Source organism: Cimex lectularius, unplaced genomic scaffold, assembly GCF_000648675.2.
Source record: "Cimex lectularius strain Harlan isolate CLEC.00 unplaced genomic scaffold, Clec_2.1 scaffold27, whole genome shotgun sequence".
Lineage (NCBI taxonomy): Eukaryota > Metazoa > Arthropoda > Insecta > Hemiptera > Cimicidae > Cimex > Cimex lectularius.
The window spans coordinates 834,916-862,019 of NW_019392670.1; the positions used below are offsets into that span (position 1 = coordinate 834,916).

At 35.3% G+C, this 27,104-nt stretch overlaps 2 protein-coding genes across 7 annotated transcripts in view; both read left to right on the top strand.

Moving 5' to 3' along the window:
* Positions 1-5,457, top strand: part of LOC106667205 (S phase cyclin A-associated protein in the endoplasmic reticulum) — a 30,293-nt gene extending 24,836 nt beyond the window's left edge. For all 6 annotated transcript variants that reach the window (XM_014395012.2, XM_014395015.2, XM_014395017.2 and 3 more), the window contains 2 exons: positions 1,360-1,530; positions 3,483-5,457. In XM_014395012.2, the coding sequence (XP_014250498.1) occupies positions 1,360-1,530; positions 3,483-3,638 (327 nt within the window). In that variant the 3' untranslated portion in view covers positions 3,639-5,457. The remainder of the gene's footprint in view (positions 1-1,359; positions 1,531-3,482) is intronic.
* Positions 5,458-7,899: 2,442 nt separating this feature from the next.
* On the top strand, positions 7,900-25,221 carry LOC106667231 (protein pigeon). The gene is made up of 17 exons (XM_014395057.2): positions 7,900-8,060; positions 10,507-10,661; positions 10,739-10,808; positions 10,869-11,060; positions 13,179-13,240; positions 13,402-13,599; positions 14,031-14,198; positions 16,250-16,415; positions 16,482-16,789; positions 16,848-17,024; positions 17,087-17,290; positions 19,709-19,879; positions 19,999-20,174; positions 23,196-23,410; positions 23,468-23,662; positions 24,740-24,817; positions 24,876-25,221. Exons 1-17 carry the CDS (start codon positions 7,997-7,999, stop codon positions 24,941-24,943), a joined length of 2,667 nt encoding a protein of 888 aa, XP_014250543.1. The 5' UTR covers positions 7,900-7,996; the 3' UTR covers positions 24,944-25,221.
* Positions 25,222-27,104: the final 1,883 nt, after the last annotated feature.

Sequence of the window (27,104 nt, forward strand, 5' to 3'; positions counted from 1 at the left end):
TTTGTGTGAATATGTAGTGTGAGAGGGCCAATGGTGGAATACTGAGTACCTCATCGACCCACAATTATAAACTGTGCAAAAATGAATAGGAATATTTGTAGTTTACTCTTATCCAATTAATTTTGATTAATTAACTGATATATTCTTGTTAGTTGGATAAAACCAAATAGAAAATACCAACCAAAAACAAAAAATAAATGTTAATCCTCAGTTTTAATAATGGATTTAGTTAAGAAAAGTAAATATGAAGATTACTCATTTTGTAAACAAACACCTTTTCTCCATTTTAATCCAATTATATTCTCTTCAACCATGGAAAGACATCATCTTGAACCAGAAGTTCGCAGTACTATTGTGAGAATGAGTCGTCTAGGTCACCGGCAAGTGGATATTGCACAGAGCGTGGTCTCCCAGTTCGAGAGATTGAAAGTGCCAATAGGAGGCCTAGTAGTGAATCCCAACGTACTGCAAAGCTAAGGGAGGACAGAAATATTGTCATTGCCACAAGACATAGTTTGTGGGAAGTTGGCCTCACATTGTATGCCCTTGGAGGCGACCTGCAGCAAAGCCCGCCAGCAGCTACTCAAGAAAATAAGGTGCAGCAAGCGCTTAGAAGAGAACACTAATTGGAATGCTGTTATGTTTACTGATGAGTTGCATTTCTGTCTTTATAGTGATAGCACAAGAAACTTCCCACAAATGATTAGGTATTGTGTTGAGCTCAGCCTTTGGCATCTTAACTTGAGGGATGGGATGGATAAGACCGAGGTCCATACCTGGGCTGCCAAAATCTAATCAAGTTTATCACCACTTTAACTGAGTTAATGGTATGAAAATAAGAAAGAATGTATTTAAGAATGAGTGTAAATGTGAATGGGTTTGGATTTGGATACTGGTGTTAGGGGCTGAAATGACCTAGCTGTTGATAGCCCCTGGAGCTCAATCTCAATGGCTGGACGGATAAGACTGCGGTCTGACCCCCATACTGCCTACACCCGAGGGGTCATTCTTGAGGCCTGTGGGTAATTTATTGTAAATTAGAATAATGCAATTGCAGATGGACTGCGAGAAGTGATGGGCTCAACTCTGCACACGCATGTATGTCATCCATGTGCAGAATTGAGCTTATGTTAATCAGCATCATTCACTTCTTTAGAGTCTCTCTTGACTTTACAAATGAGTGAGATCAATGAGATTAACAAGAAAATAAGATCCTTTTTATAACTTTTTTGCCTAGTATTAGTGCCCTTATAATAACTTGATTCATAAACCAGTTAGTAATTAGAAGTGAGAGCAACTGGTAGTTATTGTAGATTTTGTACTTCAGCAAAGAGGTAATGTTTTTGATCGTTGTTTCAGGCTGTTTTGCAGTCTGGTCAGCAACCGACTGTGCTACAATTATTAGTCAGCCTACCGTTTAAATATTTTTGCAGCGATTGCTACATGGTTTACCTTTTTCCAACATTGCTTGCATGCACGCATGAAAATCCAGTGAATAAAGCTATCGTCGAGTCTGAATTGAGTTATTCTGTAAGTAATATTACATTACTATTTTATAACTAAAATATTTTATTTCTTTACATTATTACACAATGGACTTTATTGTGTCACAAATTAATAATTGCTTGTCATTCTTTTTCCTGTCTAAGTCTCAATACTCGGCCTGATTTAATAGGTCCTACATTATAAGTTTTTAAGGCTGACATGAATTATAATGGATGTGAAGATCCCCAGAAAGGAATATTAAACGGGGTTGTAAAAAATTTAAGTTTGTGATAAATATTAAAATTAGACGTAGAAATAGGTTAGCTAATTGTTGGGAAAGCGTATTGTGCCGGGTTGAGTAACCGGAGTTGGCCTGGAATCGCGGGAGCCGACACGGTCTTTCTCGAGAACTCCAGACGCAGCTAAAAAAAAGCTGGCGAAATAATAACGGCTGGATGTTTTCGATTGAGAAATTCGATCCAGGGGCAATCGCCCTAGAAAAATTGGCTGTTTTGCTGACGAGTGGCCTTATTGCTCAACCCTCAGGATTAGCGAATGCCCGGACTCATCCGAAATAGCTCAATGACCTGAGAAGACAAAGGGCAGTCGGGTCACCCAGAAGCATAGCAGTATTTTCGAAATGCAACTGTTCCCCACCTCCTCCCTGAACGGATTGATATAAAAAGGACAATCAGAGAGTAGAATCAGGAGAGAATCCGGGTGGAGTCCGAAGAGAGAATCCGGGTGGAATCCGAGAGAGAATCCGGATGGAGTCAGGAGAGAATCCAGGTGGAGTCCGAAGAGAGAATCCGGGTGGAGTCCGAGAGAGAATCCGGGTGGAGTCAGGAGAGAATCCAGGTGGAGTCCGAAGAGAGAATCCGGGTGGAGTCCAAGAGAGAATCCGGGTGGAGTCCGAAGAGAATCCGGGTGGAGTCCGAAGAGAGTCCGAGTAGAGTCGGTAGTACGGGAGTCCGCAGTTGAGTCAGTCGAAGTGTCCCGTGGAGACGACGAGTGAGTCTGTCAAAAGGGTGAACTGGTGCGGCAGATTAGTCAGCGTAGTTCGCAAGATCCGTACCACCAAAATCGATGCACGTATTCAGTCCTGTGAGTACAAATTTTGTCAATTGGTTTACGGGGGATTTGGAGAACAGTTGGGCGATTTCAGGCTACTTTTTGCACTACGACCCCAATAATTAAGCCCCTAGTATTAAGGTTTCGTTAAAGAGAGTAAGAGCATAGTTATATCTAGAATTAGTCTTCCAGTAATAGGTTTTGTATATGAATTGTTTAATAGGAAATAAGGGTTGCTATTTATAAGCAGGGTTAGGGCGTTATTCACTAGTTGATTATACATATTGGGAATTGTTCAGTCATATCAAATAAAGGGACCTGTTTGTTCTGTCCGAATTGGTGTATCTTTCTCTCAAACCTCCTTGTCCAGAGTTAGTAGTAAGTAAGGAAAAGGTGTTCACCCATCAAGCCCGGGCAACCTGACAAATCTTACCCCTAAAAGGCTTGACGGGCCTAGAGTGGAGTAGCTCGCTACCCTCTCGGAGCAAGCCTAGCGAGCGCACGAAAAAAGGGAAGCCGCTCGTCACAATGGAGGTAATTTTTATTGCGGGTTCTCTACACTCAATCAAATGTAACACTTCAATAGTAACAAAAATATATGTATAAACTGATGTGTAGGAGACCACGGCCAAGTTGCTAGGGCATCCGACTCGTGTTTGTCATGCTCGTGGTCGTGAGTTTGAATCTCGGCATATGATCCGTGCAACAACTAATAAAAAGTACAAATATGATAAATTTTGGTATAAAGGGGGAAGTGCCTGGGGGTGTGTTGGGTCGTCTGGGCTCACCTCCTTGTCCGATCCCAGGGCTGCTCAGCCACCTTGTAATAAAGTTTGGTCATTTATGAGTGTTCAGGTGGAATATAACCTGTTGAAGTTGATCGCCTTTCTATATTTAACTAATATTTCTACTTAACTTTTTCACAGACATTGGAAAAATTTGGTTCGTCTCAGGAGCCTGGCGTCAGCAAATTGTTAGATCTGTTTTACGGGCGAAACGTCGAATCTAAATCTACTCGTAAACGAGGAAAGAAATCAAGAAAAAATTCTGCTGATGAGCAGATCCCAAAAGATATATTATAAGAAATTGGTAAGGTTTATATTATGATCTTCAGTACATAACGCAATCATTATGACAAAACATATGAGAATATTAATTATTATATATCTTTAATTGGGAAGAGCTTCCATAGTTATTTCTGAATTATTACTTATGGAAGTGATCTTAGTGTTGAAGATCTATATTTTTATACGTTTGTAATAGTTGAAGAACTGATTTAAATCTTTATATGTGTCTTTGAGTATCACATAAAAATTACTCAATTATATATTTTTTATAAATTCAATAAAGGTTTTTTGTTTATGAGAAGATCATTTTTAGTAGTAGCAGAAAAATTTGTCCGAATTAAATAACTATATTTGTGGAAATTTGATTTGTTTTTTTTATAATTTCAGTGAGATTTTAATTTATTTAGAATAAGTTATGAATTTATTGAATGGTTGTTACTATTGTATTCCAAATGCATGATTTATGTCCAGAAGTATCAAATACTGCAATCTAGGGAAAGGAAATTTGTTGTATTTTCAGTTGTTGCGAGATGAAAGAAAAAACATTAGCAATTATCACATTTATCTAGTCATTATATTTAAAAAAAAATTAGGATATGTGTGTATAAACATACATACATATACAACACCAATCATATATTAAGCAAGAACATGTGTTGTGAGAACATAGAGCATATAAACTATGTAAAAAAAGCAAAACTTTAAATTAATCCAGTTCTACTAAATTCATATAGTAATTTATTAATTACATTTACTATTTATAAAAAATTAATTTGTTAGTATAAAAATGTTAACGTTTGTTGATTTTATTTAAGATAATTTATTTTCACAAGCTTTAAGAAAGTTGGATCACATAACATAAAGTAATTTGGCATAAGCTTTAAACAAAGGTTGTATTTTGTGTGGTGAAGTACACGTGAACTTAGCTTGATCGTCTCCCTGCCGATTGTGGATGGCAAAATAAGATTATGATCAGAGACCATTAAGCTACAGAAATTTGTACATTTATTTGAATTATATAAAAATATTTTCTAGGCTCTCATTTTTCGATTTCAGTAACTATTATACAATAATATTATATAATAATTACATAACTAAATGATTATTAGTACTATTACTAAAAGTAATAATTAATTACTAATCATAGTATTAGTATTAATTAGTATTATTAGTATTAACACTATTGATACAAATTTTATTTTTATATTTACAGTTGAGTTTCTAAATTTGACCATTTTTAAAACATGATTGGTTCTAGTTAAAGCCTTTTGATGGGCCTGTTTGATGCAAAAATGTACTATCATTAATTTAATGTCAATGAAAGTGAAATTTAAATTATTTCTCAGAAATTTATTGCATTCCAAATTTTATTTTAATTAGACATTCCATCACTGGCTCAAATGTTCTTTCTTTGTTAATATTTATTGCAAATTTGAATTTTGAATTACTTATCAAATGTATTTGTCAAAGTAAATTAATTTGTAAAAATTATCCATATTTGAAATTATTTTTCTTAAAATAAACAAAGCAGAAATGTAGTTCAGTAGTTTTTAAATTTGATTTTTTTTAATAAATCAATTTCAAGCATTCCATGATAGTAAAAGTATGTTGTCTCATAGAATAGTTAAACTCTTTCAGTCAGAAATTGACAAGAAGCGAATGGGCCCAATAATTGTCTTAAGTGCAACTTTTTATGTCACCTATACCTTAAAAGAATTTTAATTGCCAGAACATTTATGTTCATGTGATTTACCCGAAATATATACAGTACCTCTAAATTTGTTGTAATTTACGAAACGATAAGACAAATGTTAATAAATTTGTTTATTTAATTAGAAGACATTTATGTTTTTAAATTTTTTTTTATATTTTTATATGTTTAACAATTTATTAATAAATTTATTTATTTAACAAGTTATTAGGTTTATTTTTTTTCATCTTCTGAAGTTAGAAGTGGAAAATCCCCTGGATATGACCTAATTACCTTCCCTATATTTCAATGCCATCCTCAGAATGCCATATTATTGTTATCCACATCACTCACTTTCTTCTCTTATGGAAATAGTAGTAGAGATTCTCATTCATAAAGCCCAATCCTCTTGTGATCTCCAAAAAATCTTCAAAAGACCCCCTTTAAAACGTTTAATATCCATCTCGCAGAGTCGCATAAAATATTCCTTGTCACCAATTCAACTTCTATTTCCATCATCCCAAGAATTAGCAAGGCTTCAGTCATTGAAATCATTTACTCCGCTCTAGAGGACGTATTACTTGGGTGTGTTCTTGGATTTGGACCAGGCTTTTGATAGGGTCTGGCATTCAGGCATCCTTTATAATCTTAACCACTTCCTTACACACTACATATTACATCCTTGGAATCCTATTTAATTGACAACTCCTCAGAGTGAGGTACGGCAATATAAAAAAATGTGAAAATTTTTAAAAAATCTAATACATACAAGATATGTAATATAATAAAATTTTATATAAAAGCTTGTAACTTTGATCAAGGTACGGTTTTCACCTCATTTTCACAGTTAGGTCAAGACTGGCGAAGGTGTGGCATACCCCATGTATTGCAAAGGTGCGTTCACTTCCAGGTCGCTTCCACCACACTGTAGCCGGCAGAATTGTACACGATTTAGCACATGCTTGAGTCGATTCAAGATGCTCTACTTATCTGGTCTTCACTGACTCCCTCAGTGCGGTTACTCCAAGACACATTCTTTGTTGACTCTTTTGTGCTCTTGGCAAGATACCACTATCTGGAGCATCTTGGCGAAATTGTCAGAGTATCCAGAAACATAGGCTGGAATATAATGAAATGTGGCCGAGGCGGCTAAGGGAGGGAGGTACCAACCTCCAAACTTAACTACCATGATCCAGCCCCCTGTCACTAAAAATGCAATAACAAAAATAATAAAAAACATGATTAAAAGAAAATAGCAGCGTCAGGGAGCCGGATTGGTACAGAAGTTCTCACATAACAAGAACACTGTTGAATGATGGCCCTTGGAAGACCTGATTCATAGAACAAAGGTTTAATCCTTTTTTTAAAAAAGATAGTTCCTACTGACAAGTTGTTTTCCAACAATCTGGATTTCGAGCCCTTAGCTCATCATCAGGTTGTAGAAATCCTTCCGATGAGCTAAGGGCTCGAAATCTGGATCATTGGGAAACAACTTATTGTGAGTAGGAACTATCTCTTTTAAAAAAGGGATTGAACACAGCACTCACTCTATCATTCACCATTTCTATGAACAAGGTTTATTCTCACCCGATTAAGAATAGACCATGAGGTATACACACAGACACTTTTCGGGCAAAGCCTTTGTGTCCAGCATGCCGAGAAAGTGATGAGTCCCACCTAGTTGTAGGGTGCATTTCCTTGGTTGCATATAGAGAGTGTGTAGGAATGGCATTTTATATGAGAATTGTACGTAGTGGGGGTCCCCTATTCCGATTCTTGGAGGAAAAAGAGTGATTTATTGCATATAGTGCTGATATTGTTTTGTACCCTAGTGTGTAATGAGAATGAATGTATTTATTGGCAAATGTGTAATGTGGGAGGGCCAATGGTGTAATACTGAACACCCTATCGTCCCTGAATTAGGTTAGTTATATAATAGGTGTAAAGGGTGATGGAGGAATATCAAGTGCTCGACTACCCTGAAAGAATGTATTTAAGAGTGAATAAGAACGTGAATGGGTTTAGGAATGCATTGGGGGCTGAAATGACCTAGCTGTCGACAGCCCGGAGAGCCCAACCTTGGCAGCTGGTCAGATACAGAGGTCTGACCCTGGACTGCCAACACCCAGGATGGGTAATTCTCAAGGCTGCCAGTAGTTTATTGCAAAGTACAAAAGCTGGAATTGCCAGTGGAATCCAAGAAGTGCCAGGCTCAACTCTGTACATGTATGTTATATATTTACATGCACGTGCAGTTTTAAGCTTAAATAAATCAGTAACACTATCATTTATATTAGTGGAACTACTTGGAATACAATTTGTGGCGGATCATTAATAATAAAATAAAAGTGAGCCTAGTATTAATATGTATATTGTTTGTAAAATAAAATAAAAAGGAATAAAAAATACATTATTTAGAATGTTAACTGTCTTTTACTCTTTAGATTTTAATTACTTTTACTTAATAATATAGAAATGGTACAAAATATGAAAAAATGTACAAGGATAAGATGTCGATTTTTTTAAAATATCGTTGTTTCCCACCTCTGGTGAATAACAATTGACCCTACCATCGATCTAGGCAACCATACCAAAGTACCAACGATCAATAGACAATTGTTTCAAATGATAACTTGAAACTTCCAGCCGTGTGAATTTCCATTAATCTTTCGACTTTTTCACTATGACCAAGTTACTTTTTAAAAGCGATTTTAATGTCAAATTCAATCAAGCTCTCCCAGAAGAACGTGAGTTTTAATTTTACCCTTATACAAGAGGAATTATTCTTATCAAGCGATTTCTTATCATGAGCTGCTTTGTTTACCTATTATTTACAACTAATTTTCTCGTGATTTGATGTTATAAATGTTATTTTTAATATTCTCGACATCAAGTAAAACACATTTGAGGCTGTTTTCACGCATATTTTCTTCAAATAAATGAATTTAATTCCCTATTTCTGAAAACCACTCATGCTTTGGATTGTTCAAACATGCTCATGTTCTCTTCAAACCGGTCTTGAATTACGAGGAGAAATTCATTTGCTAGCATTAGTTCTTATTTTAAAATGATTTACACCTATGTAAGCAGGTGCGCTTAACTACTGTTTGTGTGGAAAGAAGATAGTTTAATATTGTAATAAATAAACAAAAAGTCAAACAAATAAGGCAAGTCAGCCACAACTCTAACTCTGAGGATGATTGTATTCTTAAGAAGACTTACCCCAAACGCTGTTAGCCAACACCAGCTTACATATCTTTCAGCATCCTCCAGTATCTTCTTCCCAAAGCTCCCTGGATCCTTGACAGTCGACTCCATTCAGCTTGTTGCAATGACTAAGTACTTGCTGAGTGTAAGCTCCTGCTGAATCCTACACGAGTGTGGCTGCTTGACTGCTCTGGGTTGAGTCCTCGAGTTGACTCACACCTTGGATCAATTGAATCCTTCACTTGACTGAGGTCTTGACTCGGCTGAGTTCTTGGATCAACTGAGTCCTTTACTTACTGAGTTCTCGTCTTTACTGAGTCCTTGAATCAACTGAGTCCCCGATTTGACTGAGCCTGAGTTGATTGACTCTTTGAGTTTACTGGTTCTTAATGCTGACTGACTCCTTGATTTGACTGAGTTCACGAGTTGATTGAGTCCTTGAGTTGACTAAGTTCTTAAAATTGACTGAGTCCTTGGATCAACTGAGTCCTCGAGTTGATTGAGTCCTTTGATCGACTGAGTCCTCAAGTTAATTGAGTCCTGGGGTTGTCTAAGTTCTTAACATTTACTGAGCCCTCGAGTTGATTGAGTCTTTTGATTGACTGAGTCCTCAAGTTAATTGAGTCATTGAGTTGACTAAGTTCTTAAAATTTACTGAGTCCTCAAGTTGTGTCCTTGAGTTGACTGAGTTTTGAATCCTTGATTTGACTGAGTCCTCGAGATGATCAAGTCCTTGAGTTGATTGAGTTCTTGAATTGACTAAGTTCTTAAAATTGACTGAGTCCTCGAGTTTATTGAGTCCTTTGATCGACTGAGTCCTCAACTTGACTGAGTTCTCGACTTCAATGGAAGAAACTTTCCACTCAGCAGGATAAAAGAGTATTTGAAAAAGGGTCTGAAATGTATTTCAACACATCAAATTAAAATCCATTTATTCAAAAACAGAAACAGATTTGACTTAAGTCCTCGAGATGATTGAATACTTGAGTTGACTGAGTTCTTAAATTGACTGAGTCCTCGAGTTGATTGAATACTTGAGTTGACTGAGTTCTTAATCTTTGATTTGACTGAGCCCTCGAGTTGATTGAGTTCTCGACTTGAATGGAATGAAACTTTCCACTCAGCAGGATAAAAGAATATTTGAAAAAGGGTCTGAAATGTATTTCAACGCATCAAATTAAAGAGTATTTATTCAAAACAAAAACTGAAAATAATTACAAGGTTTAATTAAAATTTTTGGCTTAAACTAATTAAAACAATCTCCATATGGATTGAAACAAATTATAAAAAGTACTTAAGACCAACCAAAACCAAATATCTGTTAGAAATGCCCCCAAGGGAGCTGACAGTGATTAAACCGTGCACCAACAATCAATTAGGCTTAATTTTGTTTTTATTGGACCTTGCTTTCGATTCAAGAGCTGGAGAAACACTCATGTCCACTCGGGATTTTTCCCCATCTCACAATAAACCTTTGATACTTTGATCAGTCCTGTTGTTGCAGGGCTTCTCTGTGACATGTTTTGTTCACTGATGATTCCAGATTGTATTTTCAGCATTTGAAAAGAGTTTGGAAAAGACCGGGAAAACTGCCGGCAGTTTTTCTCCACAGGTCAGGTTTAGGTCAATGATTTGCCATTACTTTAAGTGCTCCTATTGAGTTGTTTTTCAGCCAAGGATCTTTCACAGTTGAGTGGTACATTACAGTCTTATTTGTATTGCCATTTGTTCTATTTATTGTAAAGGAGTTTTGCTAATGCAATTCAATGTCACTCGGATTGTGAACCTTTGCTCAAATTAGTTTTTTTTTTGACTTACACATTGAATTGGGTTAAATTCAAGTTACTCTCAATAGCCATCATCAGTCAACTGACAATAATAGGTCATTTTAAAGAAAATAAATAGCAAACCCATCCCAAAATAATTTTTTGTGTGAATATGTGTGAAATTGTGCAATACAACAATTAGACGGTATTTCGTTTTTAGACAAGAACCTGTACGAATATGGCTATGATTGGAAATTGCTTGGGCAAGAGCAAGATAATGCAATCGTTATATCATGGATAACGTGCCTGAAAGGGTCGCTGGACTACATACACACATTCATTGGTGTTTATAGCACTTTGTTGAATACTATAGAGGTATTGTCGATTTTATTTGCTTTGTAAAAATATTATGTGATTTTATTTAGCTAAGATAATTAATTTTTTTTTCAAAGGTTTTATTGAAGTGCGATGTGGGAGAAAATATAATACAGGCGACTACAAATCCCCAGAGAACTATAATTGGTAATTTTATTCAATGATTTAAAAATTGAATTGATTATTTAGTTCTAATTTTTATTTTAGTTTATTCGACGAAAACTATGATCTCTGATGTTGAATGTTTTTATAAACTTCATATTGCTTCGTCTGACAATTCTACAGCCAGGTGTGAAAATCTCGAAATTGAAAGTCCCCATCAAATAATGGCACAGTTTTTGTACAGAAGCAAACAGTCTGCGGATCTTGATCGGTTTTTGGTGTTTGTTCATCACGACTGTAAGTATACACCAAAGTAATATGAATTGTATGCTTCAATGTTTTTAGTTGATTTTAACATGTATTGTACACTCAAAGACACAGCAACAGACACTTGTATTTATTTATTTATTTTCTAATTCTATAACTGGTCAACTTGTCGAGTGAGTTAATGGTTTTCTTTATTAGAACAATAAATTTGAGTAAAAAAGAAAATTTTTTTCTTAAAGCATGGTTTTAAGTTGAGAAGATCTCACCGAGGCAGATGTTTTTGGCCAACAATGGACAAAGTGCCCATTACATATCCCAAGTCCTGGGTGTGCTGCATACTACCGTGATGGTATAATGTGGTTTAGGACCACTAGAAGTCTTGATCTGAGAGAAGGTAGGGGTTGACTTTGATGTATGATGGCTAGAGATGATGGTTTTTATTGTTCTTCCTGTACTACAGAACTGTCAGCAGTCAACTCCAAACGGTTCATAATGTAAGGTTGAGCTATAAAACAGTAACCAGAAGCCTTTATGAGAATAGCCTAGTTGCTAGATGTCCCGGCACTGGAGAGGCATCGAGTAGAATGGCACCTATTTGCAAATCAGCATCTTGCTTGGACACTAGAACAATGGGGGGGGCTGTTCTCTTTACAGATGACAGTTTGGTTTATGGCAATCAGATGACCATGACTATTTATGAAGAAGACTTGGAGAACACTTTCATGCATATGTCATAACCTTTGCAAAGAGAGGCAGTTGTATGGGGTGGAATCGACGTCCATGCCCATACCAAATTGATTATCGTACAGAATGGATCTTTAGTTGCACTAAGTTACATCGAAGAAGTTCTTTTTGAAGCTGTGGTCCCAACTCGACAACTTCATGTTAATGCTCGATCATAGCTCAAGTAATATGCATGAGTATGAACATTACATGGAGGCTCTAGGTATTACCACAATGAATTGGGTACGTTCTCCTGACATGATACCTGTAGAATAGTTATGGGACATGATAAAGGGATGGGTTAGACATCATTCCCTGCCCCCAACAAGCGTTGAACAGCTTCATACTTGATGCCTATTTCAGACCCTCCGCTAGGCCAGGGGAGGTAATACATGTTATTAAGAGCAAAATGAGGTAAGAAATTGTTAGTTGAATTTTAATCTATCACTAAATGATTTTCCAGTGTTTTGGTGAATTCTTTCAAACCATCATAATTGGTTGTTCACCTGCCAATAGGAAACGTGAGCTGGATTTAGACCGTCGTGAGACAAGTTAGTTTTACCCTTCTTATGACACGTCATTGCTGTAGTAATCCTGCTTAGTACGAGAGGAACGCAGGTTTGGACAATTAGTTCATGCACTCGTAAATTTCTGATCTCATTTAATTTGGTTTACATTAAAATAAGTATGTTGTAATTAATATAATGTTAAAAATAAGTATAGTATGAAATATGTAGTGTTTAGTGACCATTAACCAATGATTATTCGGAATTCGTGAGATGCGGTCTGGTGTGACGTAGGTTTTAGAAAAACATTTTCTTTATCATGCCAACGTTTCATCTTTGTTGAGATCATCTTCAGGGCCTGGGATTTATAAACATTGTTTAAATTTTGCAAATATATGTAGGAGGTGAAAAAAAAATGAATTTATACAAGGCTAGCTTTTTAGATTTAAAAAAAATGAGTGAGTGCAAATACTTTGAATCTAAAATTTTTTAGCATTGTATCAATTCATTTTTTTCACATCTTACATGTATTTGTAAAATTTAAACAATGTTTATAATAAATCCCAGGCCCTGAAGATGATCTCAATAAAGATCGAAACGTTGGCACGATAAAGAAAATGTTTTTCTGAAACCTACATCACACCAGACCACATCTCATGATTTCTGAATAATTAAAGATCGAAACGTTGGCAGTATAAAGAAAATGTTTTTCTAAAACCTACGTCACACCAGACCGCACCTCACGAACTCCAAATAATCCTGGTATGAAATAAACAAAATACAAATGTCTGATTTCTTGTTTTTGAGTGTATTTCTTCTTTACCAATATTTATTGAAAGATATCACGAGTTAAATTTAAAATTTATTTTTAAATTTTATGAAAGGAATTTAAAGTTTTTTTATGTTTAAATATTTTCAGGTATATCACTTTATAGGCTAACCTATTTTCAACCAACAGGCCCCTCAACTTCGAATACAAAGGTATGTATAAGTTTTGAACGCTGTAACTCTTTTGTGGTAGACATTTTTTAATGGGGAGTTAAAATATATGAGTATTTGTGGCATTTGATATAGTCTTAACTTTATATAAACATATTTTTATCCTAAATTAAAAATGTATAAATCAGTTTCTATTTTTACAGCATATTAGAAGTGAGCTTGCAGAAACAGTGGTGAAAGCTTTTTCGTGGGCTCAGTGGGATGCTACATATCAATCTCTTTTCTACATTCATTATAGAAAGTCTTCAGTGAGGGTTGAAGGAGACAGTAATGAACAGAACACACAATCTCCGACTCTATCAGCTTTCCAGTTCAATGATTCGACACCACATGAAACAGTGGTATGATTATTGTTTTAATTGCCTTATGAACATGTAAATTAGCAAGTCCATATGCTGTTTCATCATAGCTTGGGTGAAGGGTAGCGTGAAAAATGGCCAGGGGCGATTGTGGGAATTGAACCCACGACTGCGGGGTCTACAAGCTACCGTGGTCCCCCTAGTAAATTTCTTTATATCACTGTATAAATATATATGGCGTATAGTAGAAACAAGTCTACGCAGATATTGCCAGGAAGAAACAGTGGATATATCACACATGATTTCTAATTGCTTCAGTTGGAAATATTGTTTTTCTTTTTTACAATCTATGCAATTTGTATCGTTTTTACTGTTGGTTTGTCAGACGCAGACCAAAATTATAAATGACCAAGTATGGCGGAAGAATAAAATATTGTCTATAACCAAAACAGCTAAGTTTGTTAAATTTTCAGCTGAACATACCTCTGAATTTACCACCGCCCGTATTAGAAATAGAAGCTTCAAGCAACACATACGATGACATTCCAATACCTTTGAGAGTTCATGATTGTGCCCTCGATGTAACTGTACTTTGTGATGATAGGGGTGTTGTTTGCATCTGCCATCACTACTTGTATCAAGTAAGTTTTTATTGTCAATTTTATATTTTAAAAAAATTAGACATACAAATATTTTTTTTTTTTTCAGTAGGAAATTAAATCTTTTTCGTGATGAATATAAAACAGTAATACTCGAACTTGTGCAAATTCCAAGTTACATGGTTTATGACTTTCTCATTTTGCTGTTTTCATTTTATTTTGCAGTGAGAAAACACTTCCAAGTCTGACCAAGTTGATTACCCTAGAAGAACTTGTTAATCTTGCTAGACAATTAGAATTATAAGTTCATAATGCTAATTTCCATAAGCTGAGGGATTCATACAGTCAAGAGCTTGCAATCCATTAGAAAAGCTCAGTTCATCATTTTCCAGATAATCTTATTTGAGCTATTATTCTGTTTCTTGATATTAAGTAGAGCTAACTTCGACCAAATGAACAGATGTTGCTTTAAAAAAACGTTAAAAGCAGGAATTCTTTGCTACTTCTACATCTTTGCTAAACAGGTGGTTTTCAAATTTCTCCAGTAGTCTTGAAATGCTACCTGATCATTTGCTAGTTTTGGCAAAACCAAAAGTCTTCTGATCAGATAATTTTTAGATATTTACGGAGACGCATAATCTAGTTGAATGGCATACTAAAGATTTCACATAAATCTATCAGGGAGTATATGATAGTAGCATATTTTAGATAGTTGGTTTTAAGTCATTTCCAAGAAGCACATCCACCAGTTAATCATGCGTTTAAATATTTTGTATAGAAGATATAATAGTCCATATTCAAGTTGCATATAATGATTTGGGGTAGTGACAGGTGGGTGCAGAAACGTTAAAAAAATATACTGGCCTTTCTTGAATCTTTGCATATTCAGAGCCCCAAATTTCAGATAACTGCAATAAAGTACTGTCTGATATTGATTCCAATTAATTAACTTTGATTCCCAGCTGTCCCATTTATATGGAATCAAGGTTTTCATAATTTTATGCAGTTTCACATTTAAAGAGAAAGTATTTGCTGTTCCCAATGAATTTAGCTGTTAGAGACAATGGCTGTTACAGCCAATGCCGTGTAAAAAAAAAAAAAAAAAAAAAAAAAAAAAAAAAAAAAAAAAAAAAAAAAAAAAAAAAAAAAAAAAAAAAAAATAAAACAAGGGAGAAATTCATAGGGGACTTTCCACCTTCCTTCAGATGCCGGCTGCAAGAAGCGTAGGGAGCTCGGGGCCGATTCCTCTGACTTCGTCGCAGAATATCCAATGAATTCAGGTGGAAGAGATCGATGCAGCACAGAGGGTTTTTTCGTGGTCGCGTGATTAAAGACTTTTTTTATTAATACAGGAGAAAAAAGCATGAGAAAAGAGAGACGTGAGGACCTTTCTATCATAGGAGTAGAACAGGACTGGGTTTGCAAGGAGCGTGGGAGGATTAGGGATTACAATAATCCAAAACTAAGTATATTTAAAAATGAGATGGCTGGCACCAACAATGGCACACATATGTAATTGTGATTTGGACAATAGAATTATTGTATTTAAGTTGATTGCCTAGTCGTCTGCATTTATGAAAGGGGAGCACAATAGTTTTACATTGACAGTCAGGGCAACTTGTCACATATTCTTCTAATAGTTTCAATTTGTATTGTGCACCTATCCAATTATTTTCAAAGATGATGCCATCTGTATACAACAGACTAATGATGTCTTTTTAGCTGTTAATGGGGATATTTTTTGCTTTACTGCTTCTGATCAAAAACATCTAGATCAGATATGAATATAATAAAAAGAAGGGGCTTAGAATATCTCCCTGTACTACACTCTGACGCACAGGAAAAACTTTAGAGCTGTATGATTTGTCTGCTTTCTACTTTTAACTAAATGATATTAATGACAATCAGTCTGTTAAGTTTGGAAGCATCACATTACAAATGTCCTTAAAACATTCCATCGCCTATTTTATTAATTTAGTATATTGATTGAAATTCATCAATGGTAATTTTGTCATGAATACATTTTACTTGAAAGTGCATATTAGAATTGGTGAAATTTCACTTGTGATTACGTCACAATTTCTGTTTTTCAGCCCGTAAGTGCTCCGAAGGTGAATGAAAATTTGTCAGAAATCACGACCGTACATTTAGCCTATTCTGTCACCTTATTGCATCACGGTTTAGTGATTCATTGTACATTGCCAGGAATTCCATGGGCCCAGGCAAGCGATTTGAAACCGATATTTGCATTACATAAAGGTACATTTGTATAATTCAATTATGAAAATCTTTTGAAAACATTTACGCATTTTAAAATTTTCACAGACGATTATTTGTTGGTGTATATGCCTGGATTATTTGTGCACTTATTGGATCTTGGACCTTGTCATGAGCCTTGCTGTCATATTCTTCTCAGCCACGAAATTCCCAACAATGAACACTGGTTGTGTTTAAAAGACTATGAAAATGGAATAACTCTTGTAAATGTTCAATCACTTCACACATTCAATCTGGCCATTTGCAATAAATTATTATTGGAAACCTATTTTGACCCAAATTCTGGCTTAGCCAATAAACTATCGATTATACACTATTTCCTTGTTCATAGATACGATTTTGACATAATTGGAGAGGTGAGAGTTTGTTTTTCCCTGTTTATCGGTTATGCTTTACATTTATTCGATTCTGCAGCTGTTGAACAATATCACTGATGATTGCTTGAATAATACTGCACAAGAAATATTCCATGAAATCCTTATTGGTGGTGCTTATGCTTCTGTTTGTAAAAATCTTCCATCAGACGGAGTTAAAATGATGCGGTTTTTGCCCTTAACAACTGTAAATAAGTTTGCATCCATGGAAGTGAAAGTAAGACCCAGAAACATCATTGTTATGAATGTACTTTTATTTATTTATTTTTTCTTCTAAAGTTAGATGGTAGAGCATTGAGCTTAACGCAAGAAGCCCTCTGGAATCCTTCTGTGATGTTATTATCACCCCGACAAAGGTTGTGTCAGTTTAGAATAGATCTGTGGACCAAACTTTGGGATCTTATCGCTGAGACGGCAGGCATTTCGAGGTTTAAGCCAACGATGGTCGCTGATAAACTGATGGTGTCTCTTATATGTTATCAGGTAAACTGCAAATTACTGTTAATTTGATATCCACCCTTTATTTTTAAAATATTGTGTTTTAATTAAGTTTTATTCAATTAATTAATTAAAGTCTAACTCATTCATCTGGCTGTTCATTTCTGAGCTTTAATTTTAAGCATCTAAATATCAGTGCTTTCTTTTCTATATAAATTCACATTTTCGTTTAACAATAACTTTTCTCGAGTTTAAATATTCTCAGCAAAGATTCTGCCATATGTCAGTGTTAAGAGTTCCTTCAGCAATAATAATAATAATAATAATGCTTTATTTATTATTTCAACGTTTTACAATATTTTACAGTATAGATTTTGTTAGCAAGCTATAACAGCATGGAAAAGACCATCTGCTGGAGTGTCTTCAGCAATGCTTTAATAATCATTTTTATGCTCATTACTGGCATCAAAGTGTTATATAAAACACTATTAAACACAAGTGCTTTAATGTAAAAGTAACAAACAATTTCTTATGAAAAAACTGCTTCATTTCAAGATAAATCCTGAATAATACTGAAAACAATATACGACAAAAACTGTTCATGTCGGTTGATTATTCTTGCTTTATTACTCCCTTCCAGGATTAGTATTACTGTTTTTTATTTTATAAATTACAGATCTAATATTTTGATGGTAAAGGAAGACCAAGCTCTTTAAATTGTTTAGGTAAAAATAACATAATGAGGTTAAAAAATCTTCTAGACCTGCTACACCCTTCCAAAATAAAATCTTTTTCTCTAGTTTTTACATATTTCAATGTATAAAAGTTTATCCATTTTATAAGCGAGCCATTGCTTACAAGTAGCCTGAAGGAGCACATTCAGAAGTTGGATAGAATAGAAAAGCCAGTATCATCGTTTTGGTAAATATTTGCTTGTTGTTGGGCATTGTCTTATCAAATCAAGATTATTGGTTCACCAAAACCAGGCATTTCCTCCTCAAAACGTTGGTTAAATGTTGAGTACTAGAGCTTGGAATTGACAGAATGCCTCAGCCACAAACTCATTAAATAAAATAAAAATACAGATGTAACAAATTTTGTTGGTTTGACAGTTGACACAGCTTTTTTTGTAGAATTGGTCTCAATAGCACCTTGCAAAGTTCTACTTTTCTCTCCTCTCTGAACTTTAATTCATCACCTCTTTGGAATCTTATAAACCAACTCTTCAAAATTATAATATTATAATTGTTTTGGCGGTAGTGCCGAATAAACAAAAAAAATTCCTTCTACGGTTAAGTTGTACATCTCAAAACACTTCCTCCTGTGAGCAAATGTAGTGGCATATTTGTTAGGTGTATTACTGTCCTCTGCTTCTTTGCAGAATCTGCACGTGTCGGGTTGGATTATGCCAATCTTCTTCAAATGTCCATTCGGTATCCTGTTAAGAATCATATCAGGATTCGAAGTTTTTGCCTTTCCTTTGATGCATCATGCATTTCTTTCATCAAAACCTTGCTAGAGGGTTCTTGGGTTGTTTATGTCCTATGAGTGAATTCCGCTGTTTCCTCATTTTCATTTGTCTAAGATACTCATTGATATGTGAATCTCTGTGCCACAGAGAAGGGATGAGGACCTATCAGAAATATAGCTGCCGCTTTCCTTGCAAGGGTGGCTGCTCTCTAATCCCAGATGTCCTGGACACAGCAGAGGGTGACTTTGCATACCTAATATATTTAGTTTAGTTCTGCAATTCAGCACCATCTTTGAGCTAATGATGTTTTAGCTTAGTGCTTTGATGGCTGCTCAACTATCTGATATGATAGTTGTATTCTTGTTTTTGTACCCTTCGTTTTACCGTTCAATTGCATGGACTTCAGATAGAGAGAAATATGTCACTAGAGAATAGCTCACAAGGGGACCGCGTAAGAGAACAGCTGAAAACAATCAAGAATCTGATTCGAGCGAGGCCTGGGTCCGGCGGAAGAAAAAACAAAGTTCACACAAAACCCATAAGGTCTCGAAAAACGCCCCAACAACATCTCAGGGCATTAACAGTAATATTAAAATAATTTTATACATCAACTTGCCAAAATTGTTCACTTCGTTCAATTTTTTATGGCATTGTATATACCATAGGCAAACAAGTCTAAGTGTAATGAACATAATTTTGGGGAGAGGAGGAGCGGTCAGAAATTCCAGGAGCAGTGGTGGGAATTGAACCCACGACTGCTAAGTCCACGAGCTGAGATCTGACCCTAATCACTCAGCTACCACATTCTAATGTTTTTTTGGGTTTATAAAAGTTTGGTGTGGTCGAAATTAAAGGTGTATTCACATTTATTTTCATCATTTTAGAGGTCTAATTCTAACACGGTTGTTACATTGATTTAATATTTAAACTTTAGTGTTTGTTATTGAAATACTTCAATTGAAATTCTAATATTTCTATAAATACAATTTTAGCCTGAAGCTCTCTCGAGATGTAGCACTCCACTAAGTCCAGGAAGTAGTTTGTCAGTAAACACAACTCTTGCTGAAATGACCAGTGTGGGAAATTATAGAGTTAAACCCGTTCTTCCATTTTATGAGGTGGAAAAGTGCACTGCTTCGAAACAGGAGCATGTCATCTCTGTGGTAATGTTTTTCAAATGTAAATACTAATGATAAAATTTTAAATTCAAAACTTGATGCATTCGGGCAATTATTTCACGATTCAGAGTACAGGAAAGTATGTGTAAATTTCCTTTTTTTAGAATTTGCGGGAATTAAGTATTCATTTAGTGAAACTGGGGCTAGACAACCCTTTGCAAGTACATGTCGTTGCGACTCGATATGCCGCTGCACAGCTGGAAATGTCAAGATTTTTATGTAGTTTAGTTACAAGTGCAGTTGGTGTATCAATTCAACATGTAAAAGGTTTTCAACTCATGTAAGCAGTAAATTTTGATACATTTCACATGTGATTTTGTTCATGTTATTCTTGTTTATTGAGTGGTTTATGCATTTTTGTTCTTTAATTAATTTGCTTGTTGAAATTGTTTGAATTTTTTTTTAAATTTACATGTGAATGAGTTATTGATGATTTTATTTTACATTATGTTATAATCAATTTGTTATGTTCTCAAAGTCATCCCAATGCCAGATCCTCCATTTTTTGCCCCATCATTCAAATATTGATTGTAGTTTGTGTCATATGTTCTGCCCACAAATTTTTCTCTGTCGCTATTAACAACTAGGTCAGTCTGCAGCACATGCACATTATAATCTAAATATTTATTGATGCTAGGTGTTGGTTTGCAAGTCGGTGTACTCATGCTGAACCGGCAGGGTCATTTACAGGGTCCGTCTTCACTTGTGTGTGTAGTATTGTATAGTTTGTTAGTTTTATGTACATACCTTTTAAGTAACCTAATCTGATTGGGTGCGTTTGAGTTAATGCTGGGTATTGGCTGCTGGTGAACTCATGCAACCGGAACTGATTTACATCCCCATAAGAATAATATGTTTATAATTCTTATTATAATTATTTTTAACTTATACCATTCCTAACTTACTTATTCTAACGTTTACTAAGACTGGCTTAAATTTGATTTCTTAGTAGTGCATTATGTTAGTTATGTACTAGTGGTCATTTTTAGTCGTAACTCATAGGTTATTTCATGCTTTTTGATCTAAAAACAAATTAATTCACTACTCATCAAAAGGACTTCATGATCACTTTAGTAAATTGAGCTCAGCTAATATTTTTACATGTTATTCTGTTGACATGCATCAGTAAATTTATATTATAATTTATATTTAGGCATGATCAGCTTGATTCTTAAATGTTTTGTTTTAGCTTAAACTATGCATGCAAAGATTAATATAGCTATAATTAAAAATTTGTACTGTGGTTTAAAACATTTTTCCTTGGATTAAGGTGATCTTTTTGTCATATTTGAAAAAAAAAAAAAGTTGCATGTTGTATTTTACTCAAATTCATTTATATATTTATTGAGTGTGCATGTGTGGTGAACAGGTTGTAAGACAATGTGAAAACGTGCAAAATAATTAATTTTTTATACCGTGTTTTTGTTATGTTTTTAAATGAATACAGCCTAAATTATCACATCTGACCCCCAGACATTTCTCACTTTCTTTTTCATATATCCAATATTTTACTGTCTTTCTGGATAGTAGTTTACTTAAAATAAATAAAATAATTAGAGAAGAAAAAGAGTAAACCTTTACTGTTGTATAAATTAACCCCTACATTATTAGTTTGGGCTACAAACTGGTGTCCCATAGGGGAGCGTTCTTGGCCCTATCTCTTATATCATTTATATTGCTGACCTACCTACAAATAATACCATAATCATTATGTGGATGATACTGCGATTTTGTCCTCTAACTCCAATCCTATCCAAGCTACTTCCAACATCAATAACACCAATAATTCCATAGAAAGCTGTTAAGCATTTTAGAAAACAAAAGGAGACAAACCCCCCACCAATTACCTTAAATGGAATCACCTGCACAGCAGACACTGAGAAAGCTGGAATGATGGGTAGTTACTTCAAACAAGTGCATGAGACAATGAAAGGTCTTGGTTCAGCTTCTCACGATCTACATGTACAGTGCTCCGTTGACCAGTATACCAAGAATTCTACTGTCTCCTCACATCACCAAGTGAATTGACCAGAGTCATAAAAGCAAGAAGAAATAACAATGCTCTGGGCCATAATGGTGTTTCCAATATTCTTTTAAAGCATCTTCCGCAAGAAGTTTTAGTACTACTAACTTACATTTTCAACCAAATACTTTTGATTATTTTCCAAACCACCGGAATGTTTTAAAAATAACATTCCTAAAGAAAGCAGGTAATCCCCATGGCACCCAATCAAGCTACTACAGGCCAATCAGTCTACTGAGCAATTTTAGCAAAATATTTGAACGTGTGCTCCAAACATGCTTGGAAGCTCATAATGCTCAATCCAGAATAATGAAAGAGGAACAATTTGAATCCGGCCTGAACTCAGCACTGAGGTCAGCTTACCCGTGTAGTGGACAGCATAATGGAGAATTATTAAAACAATAAAAAGATGCACACTGAAATGGTTTTTGTCATTGTCTGGCACAAGGGAGTCATATGCTGGCTAATGAAATATAAATTTCCAACTTATCAAATAAAAGTTTTTCACTTGTACCTGAAAAACAGAAACTTTTGTGGGTCGCATAACAATGCGACTAAATCATGGCTGGATTCCACCAAGGATCAATCCTGGGCCCCATTTTGTTTAATCTGTTCTTCAATGCTTAACCTGTATACAAGAAGTGCAGGTTGGCCCTCTATGCTGATGGCTGATGAAAATTTTGATTAATGAAATGAACTGGTCTGAAGTTCTGCCAACTGTGATATTCTATTGTATGTTAGTGTTTGACAAACTCAACAGTGTTGTTTCTAGTGGTTGTTGAACTATTTTTTTCCCCCTTTCTAAAAATTGTTATAAGCCTGTGATTTATGCTAAGCAATCTGTATTTTGTTGACGCTATAGTTGCCCTGTCACTGACAGTAATATATAATATGTACATACAATGAAATAATCAACATTGAGTGCCCAAGCCAACCCAGAAACTGGCTGGTTTCTCATGACACGTGTCCTCTGGGTGCAGTGTTGGCATTAGGGTTAGTGATTGCATTTCTAATATGTAAAGGGTACATATAAAATAATTAATTTAAAAAAAATTGCATTGAATTCTACCAAAATTCACAAAAAGAATGAAAGAAAAAGGCTGTTCTTACAAAAAAACATTGCATGTTTTTGTATTGGAATTTTTGCCAGTATTACAATTTAAAATGTAAATCACGTTAATTGATGGTTGTGCTATTGGTTGAAAAATAACATTGCTCAGGGTTAATGTTAGTTTGTAAGTTACATGACATTATAATATAAAAATTTATGATTTGTAGAAATGATTTACCCTTGCTCAAGAGAAAGATGCTTTTCTTTGTACTGGAACGGTATTCGCTGGCAGTGGATTTCATGGCGTACCCCTTGCCCCAGGGGTTTTCCTCGTTTTTTACATATTTGGCTTATCGGAGTATGAATTTTGATAAGTTCTTCCAGTACATACAAGCGAATGCTTTGCAATTACAGATTGATGTTATGAAGATAATTCTTCCAGGTATGAGTGTTTTAACAAGTATCGAAAATTAATTTGTAAAGATATATTTTTCAACAGATCTAGGCGATTCGAAAGAAGGCGTTAGGAAGAAATTAAAGTTACTTCTTCTACTCCCTCGGTCCCGCGCTCGACGGTTGTTAAATCAGTGGGCCCACCCAATGAGCTTAATGATACGCGCTAGAGAGCATGCTATGAATATACTATCAGGATTAGAAACTAGAACACATCGCCATAAAACAAATTTAACTACAGGTATTTATGTATTGTAATAATTAATCTCTTGATGTTGTAACGTCATTTCCAGTCCAGTGTAAAATTACATAGTAAAACTATGTAAAGTATACCTATCTGCCTAAATAAAATATATACATAAAAAAATAAACCCAACAAACCCAAGCTCAAATCTGCACATGTATGTTGCTCACAGTTGATCTCTCTCTGAAGTACCCTCCCCCCTGCTCACAGCACATGCTTATTCTAAGCTAGCTGTATCCCATTTGAAAGCCAGATAGTAAAGCCTATTGAGCCTCTGCAGGCGTGTTTTTTGGGCTGAAGAATAGTCCATGCAACCATAAAATAAGGTCGAGCACAGCAATGAGTCAAACATTTTTAAGAGGGGCTATCTGTCTACTCTCACCTGAAGTGACTGACAAAATTTAAAAGTGTTATAACTTTTCTTACGTTCACCTCGACAGCATCACTGTGTGGCTGCCGACTTAACGTTTGATCAAATGTGAGGCCGAGAACCTTGTTGACTCTACGTATTTTATGGCGGCGCACCTCAGACAAGGAGGCGTGCAGCAAAGTGGACGCACGTGGTTTTTGACGCAGAGAGGGCAAATCCAGTTTCTTCGACTTTAGCAGCCACAATGTATATCGCTGACTGCATCACCCCTTTGACATCTGCTAGGTCTTTCCCCGAAAGGCAAAAGCAGAGGTCATCGACGTACAGTAATCGTCGATTGGTTGGGGGACACCATCAGCGATACCATTCTCTGCAATCAAGAAAAATATAATGCTTATCACTGAACCCTGAGGGACTCTTTTCAGTTCCTCAGGAAAGTCTCGAGGAAGCAAGGTAATTAACTTCTGATTCCGAGGTCCCGACATTTCCAAATTATTACATATCTCGACGTCCTATTATATGCCTTGAGATCAATATAAAAAACCGTCTTTGAAATTGCAATTTTTTATTGATCCTTTGTCCCCAATATATGCATAAAATTAACATGTACAGTACGTAATAACAATTATTTATTAAATATGTTTCAACTAATTTTATCCTTATTGACTGTTAATATTTTATTTTGCCTTATCATTGTCTTTTAGGCCCTTCAGCGCATACATTTCATTCCTCGGATATATATTCACCACTTGATACATTTTTGGACTTGCTAACAGCTAAAGGTAATATTATTTAATTACCATTTTGTTTTATAAGACATAACAAGTTTTATTATTACAGCAAGTTTGGCTGAATTGGATTTCAATTTGCTTGTTGAAGCGACAATGGCTCCGATAGAAGACTGTTAAGTATGAAACATGGAATAAATATATTTTTTAAATACCCTATCGTCAATAATGTTTGTGAAAGTGCGGTTTAAAAAAAAAATTGTTTTAATATAATCCTAGTTATGTGTGATTAATGTAACTGAAACCAAATAAGATCAGATTCTATGTTTACTACAGTGTATATAAACAAGTGAGCGATCAACATGGAGCTTTAACATTTCAACTTGTTTAATAAAATAATTAAACTATTAATTTTGTTTTCTTCCTTTAAAATTATGATTATCATCATTGTGGATAAAAAAAAATATTATATACTTCTATTAGTTTTATAAAAACACTTTTTAATGTATACAAGTATTTATAAATAAAGTTGTAATTATTTACCAATTGGGTGTATTATTAATAAAAATATTTATTTTGTCTGAAACATAAACATCTTTACTCGCCTAAAAATAGGCCGTGTGAGGCTAAAGAATATTTACTTTTGAGGCAAAGCTCACTTGTCCGGCATGTAGAGGAAGTTTGCTCTATTTGTCTCCACTTAATTGAAGGGTATTTGGCTTTGGCTCCATATAGGGAGCGTGCAGGATGACCATTTGAGTCACCTATTCCGATTTTTGGATGAAACAGGGCTATTTTTTATTGTATGTATTTACTACTGATAAAATTCATTTTGTGTGTGTTGAGTTTGAATGTATTTATTAGTGAGAAGGTGAAGTGAAGGAGGTCCAATGGTGCAATATTGAGTGCCCCATCGATCCTCAATTAGATTAGTTTTTTGTAATATGTGTAAGGGATTGAGGAAAAGGGTCAGAGTTTCACACAAGAAAGCCCTGCAGGGGAACTCTGAACAGCATTGGAGGGAATATCTCTCCTCGAAAAAAGAATACAAAAAAGAGTTGAGGAAAACTAAACGTAAAGCCTGGAGGGAATATTGTCTGAAGACAGAGAATATTAAGGAAAGTGCTCGAATTTTCAAACTCTTGGAAAAAGATTACATTAATCCTCTAGGTTTATTACAGGATGAAAATGGGGAGTATACCACATCTAGCGAGGAGACATTGAACCTAATGGCCAGGGCTTATTTCCCCAGGTCAGACTCCTCCGATACTCTAACCAAGGAAGAACCACCTGTACCAAACTGGATTAAGGCATATGAGGTAATCTCTTGGGAGGCCTACAAATGGGCGGTACATTCAAGAAGTTCAAGGCAGCCGGGATGGATGGAATATTCCCTGCCCTCCTACAACAGGATACACCTAGTCTATCTAGTACAGTTTGGGATCTCCTAAGGAGTAGCCTGGCATTGGGACACATACCAAAATGCTGGAAGGAAATAAGGGTAATTTTCTTACCCAAACCAGGTATATCTTGTATTTTCATCAAAATAATAGAGAAAATCCTAGATAAATACATTAGACATGACTGTGGAATTAATACCATGATACATCCCAATCAGCATGCCTATTTACCAGGAAAATCAGTGGAAACTGCTTTGCATTCACTGGTAGGAAGGATAGAGAAACCATTACTCAATAATGAATACACATTAGGGTGCTTCTTTGATATCCAAGGGGCGTTTGGTAATGCAGACACTTCTCGCATTATATCAGCACTAAATAGTAGACCAACATCTCACAGGATGGGTGAAACCTACCTGAAGGGACGGATGGTAAATATGTGCTTAGGTAGTTGCATTCTTAGAATCAATGTCACAGGAGGCTGTCCACAGGGAGGCTGCTTATCCCCTCTTTTATGGTTAATCACAGTAAACAGTTTAATAGAACTTTTGACTAATTCAGGTTTCTACAGCCAATTATTTTCAGATGATGTTACCATAATGATCACGGGCAGAGATCCCCTGACTCTTTCACTGCTGATGAAGGACGCTATGGGGTTGCTTTCTGAGTGATGTTGTGATAGAGGTCTTTCAATTAATCCAGCTAAACTGGAACTTAGTACGGGAAGAACACTAGGTAATTTCAAAAACCCTAAATTTCAGGGCATCGAATTAAAATTAAGGGATTCAATCAAATTCCTCGGGGTGACGCTTGACAGGAAACTTGATTGGAAAGGCCACATTATCTATGGTGCAATGTAGGAGAATTGTTGGCAAAACATGGGGTGTCAAACCATAGATGGCCAAATGGATATATACCGCAATTATACTTCCTAGATTTCT

Bases quoted from the DNA above. Each gene is read 5' to 3' on its own strand.
- LOC106667231 (XM_014395057.2), top strand. From the start codon at position 7,997: ATGACCAAGTTACTTTTTAAAAGCGATTTTAATGTCAAATTCAATCAA. The intron at 10,809-10,868 runs GTAATTTTATTC...TTTTTATTTTAG, and splicing joins TCCCCAGAGAACTATAATTG to TTTATTCGACGAAAACTATG. The intron at 16,416-16,481 runs GTACATTTGTAT...AAATTTTCACAG, and splicing joins GATATTTGCATTACATAAAG to ACGATTATTTGTTGGTGTAT.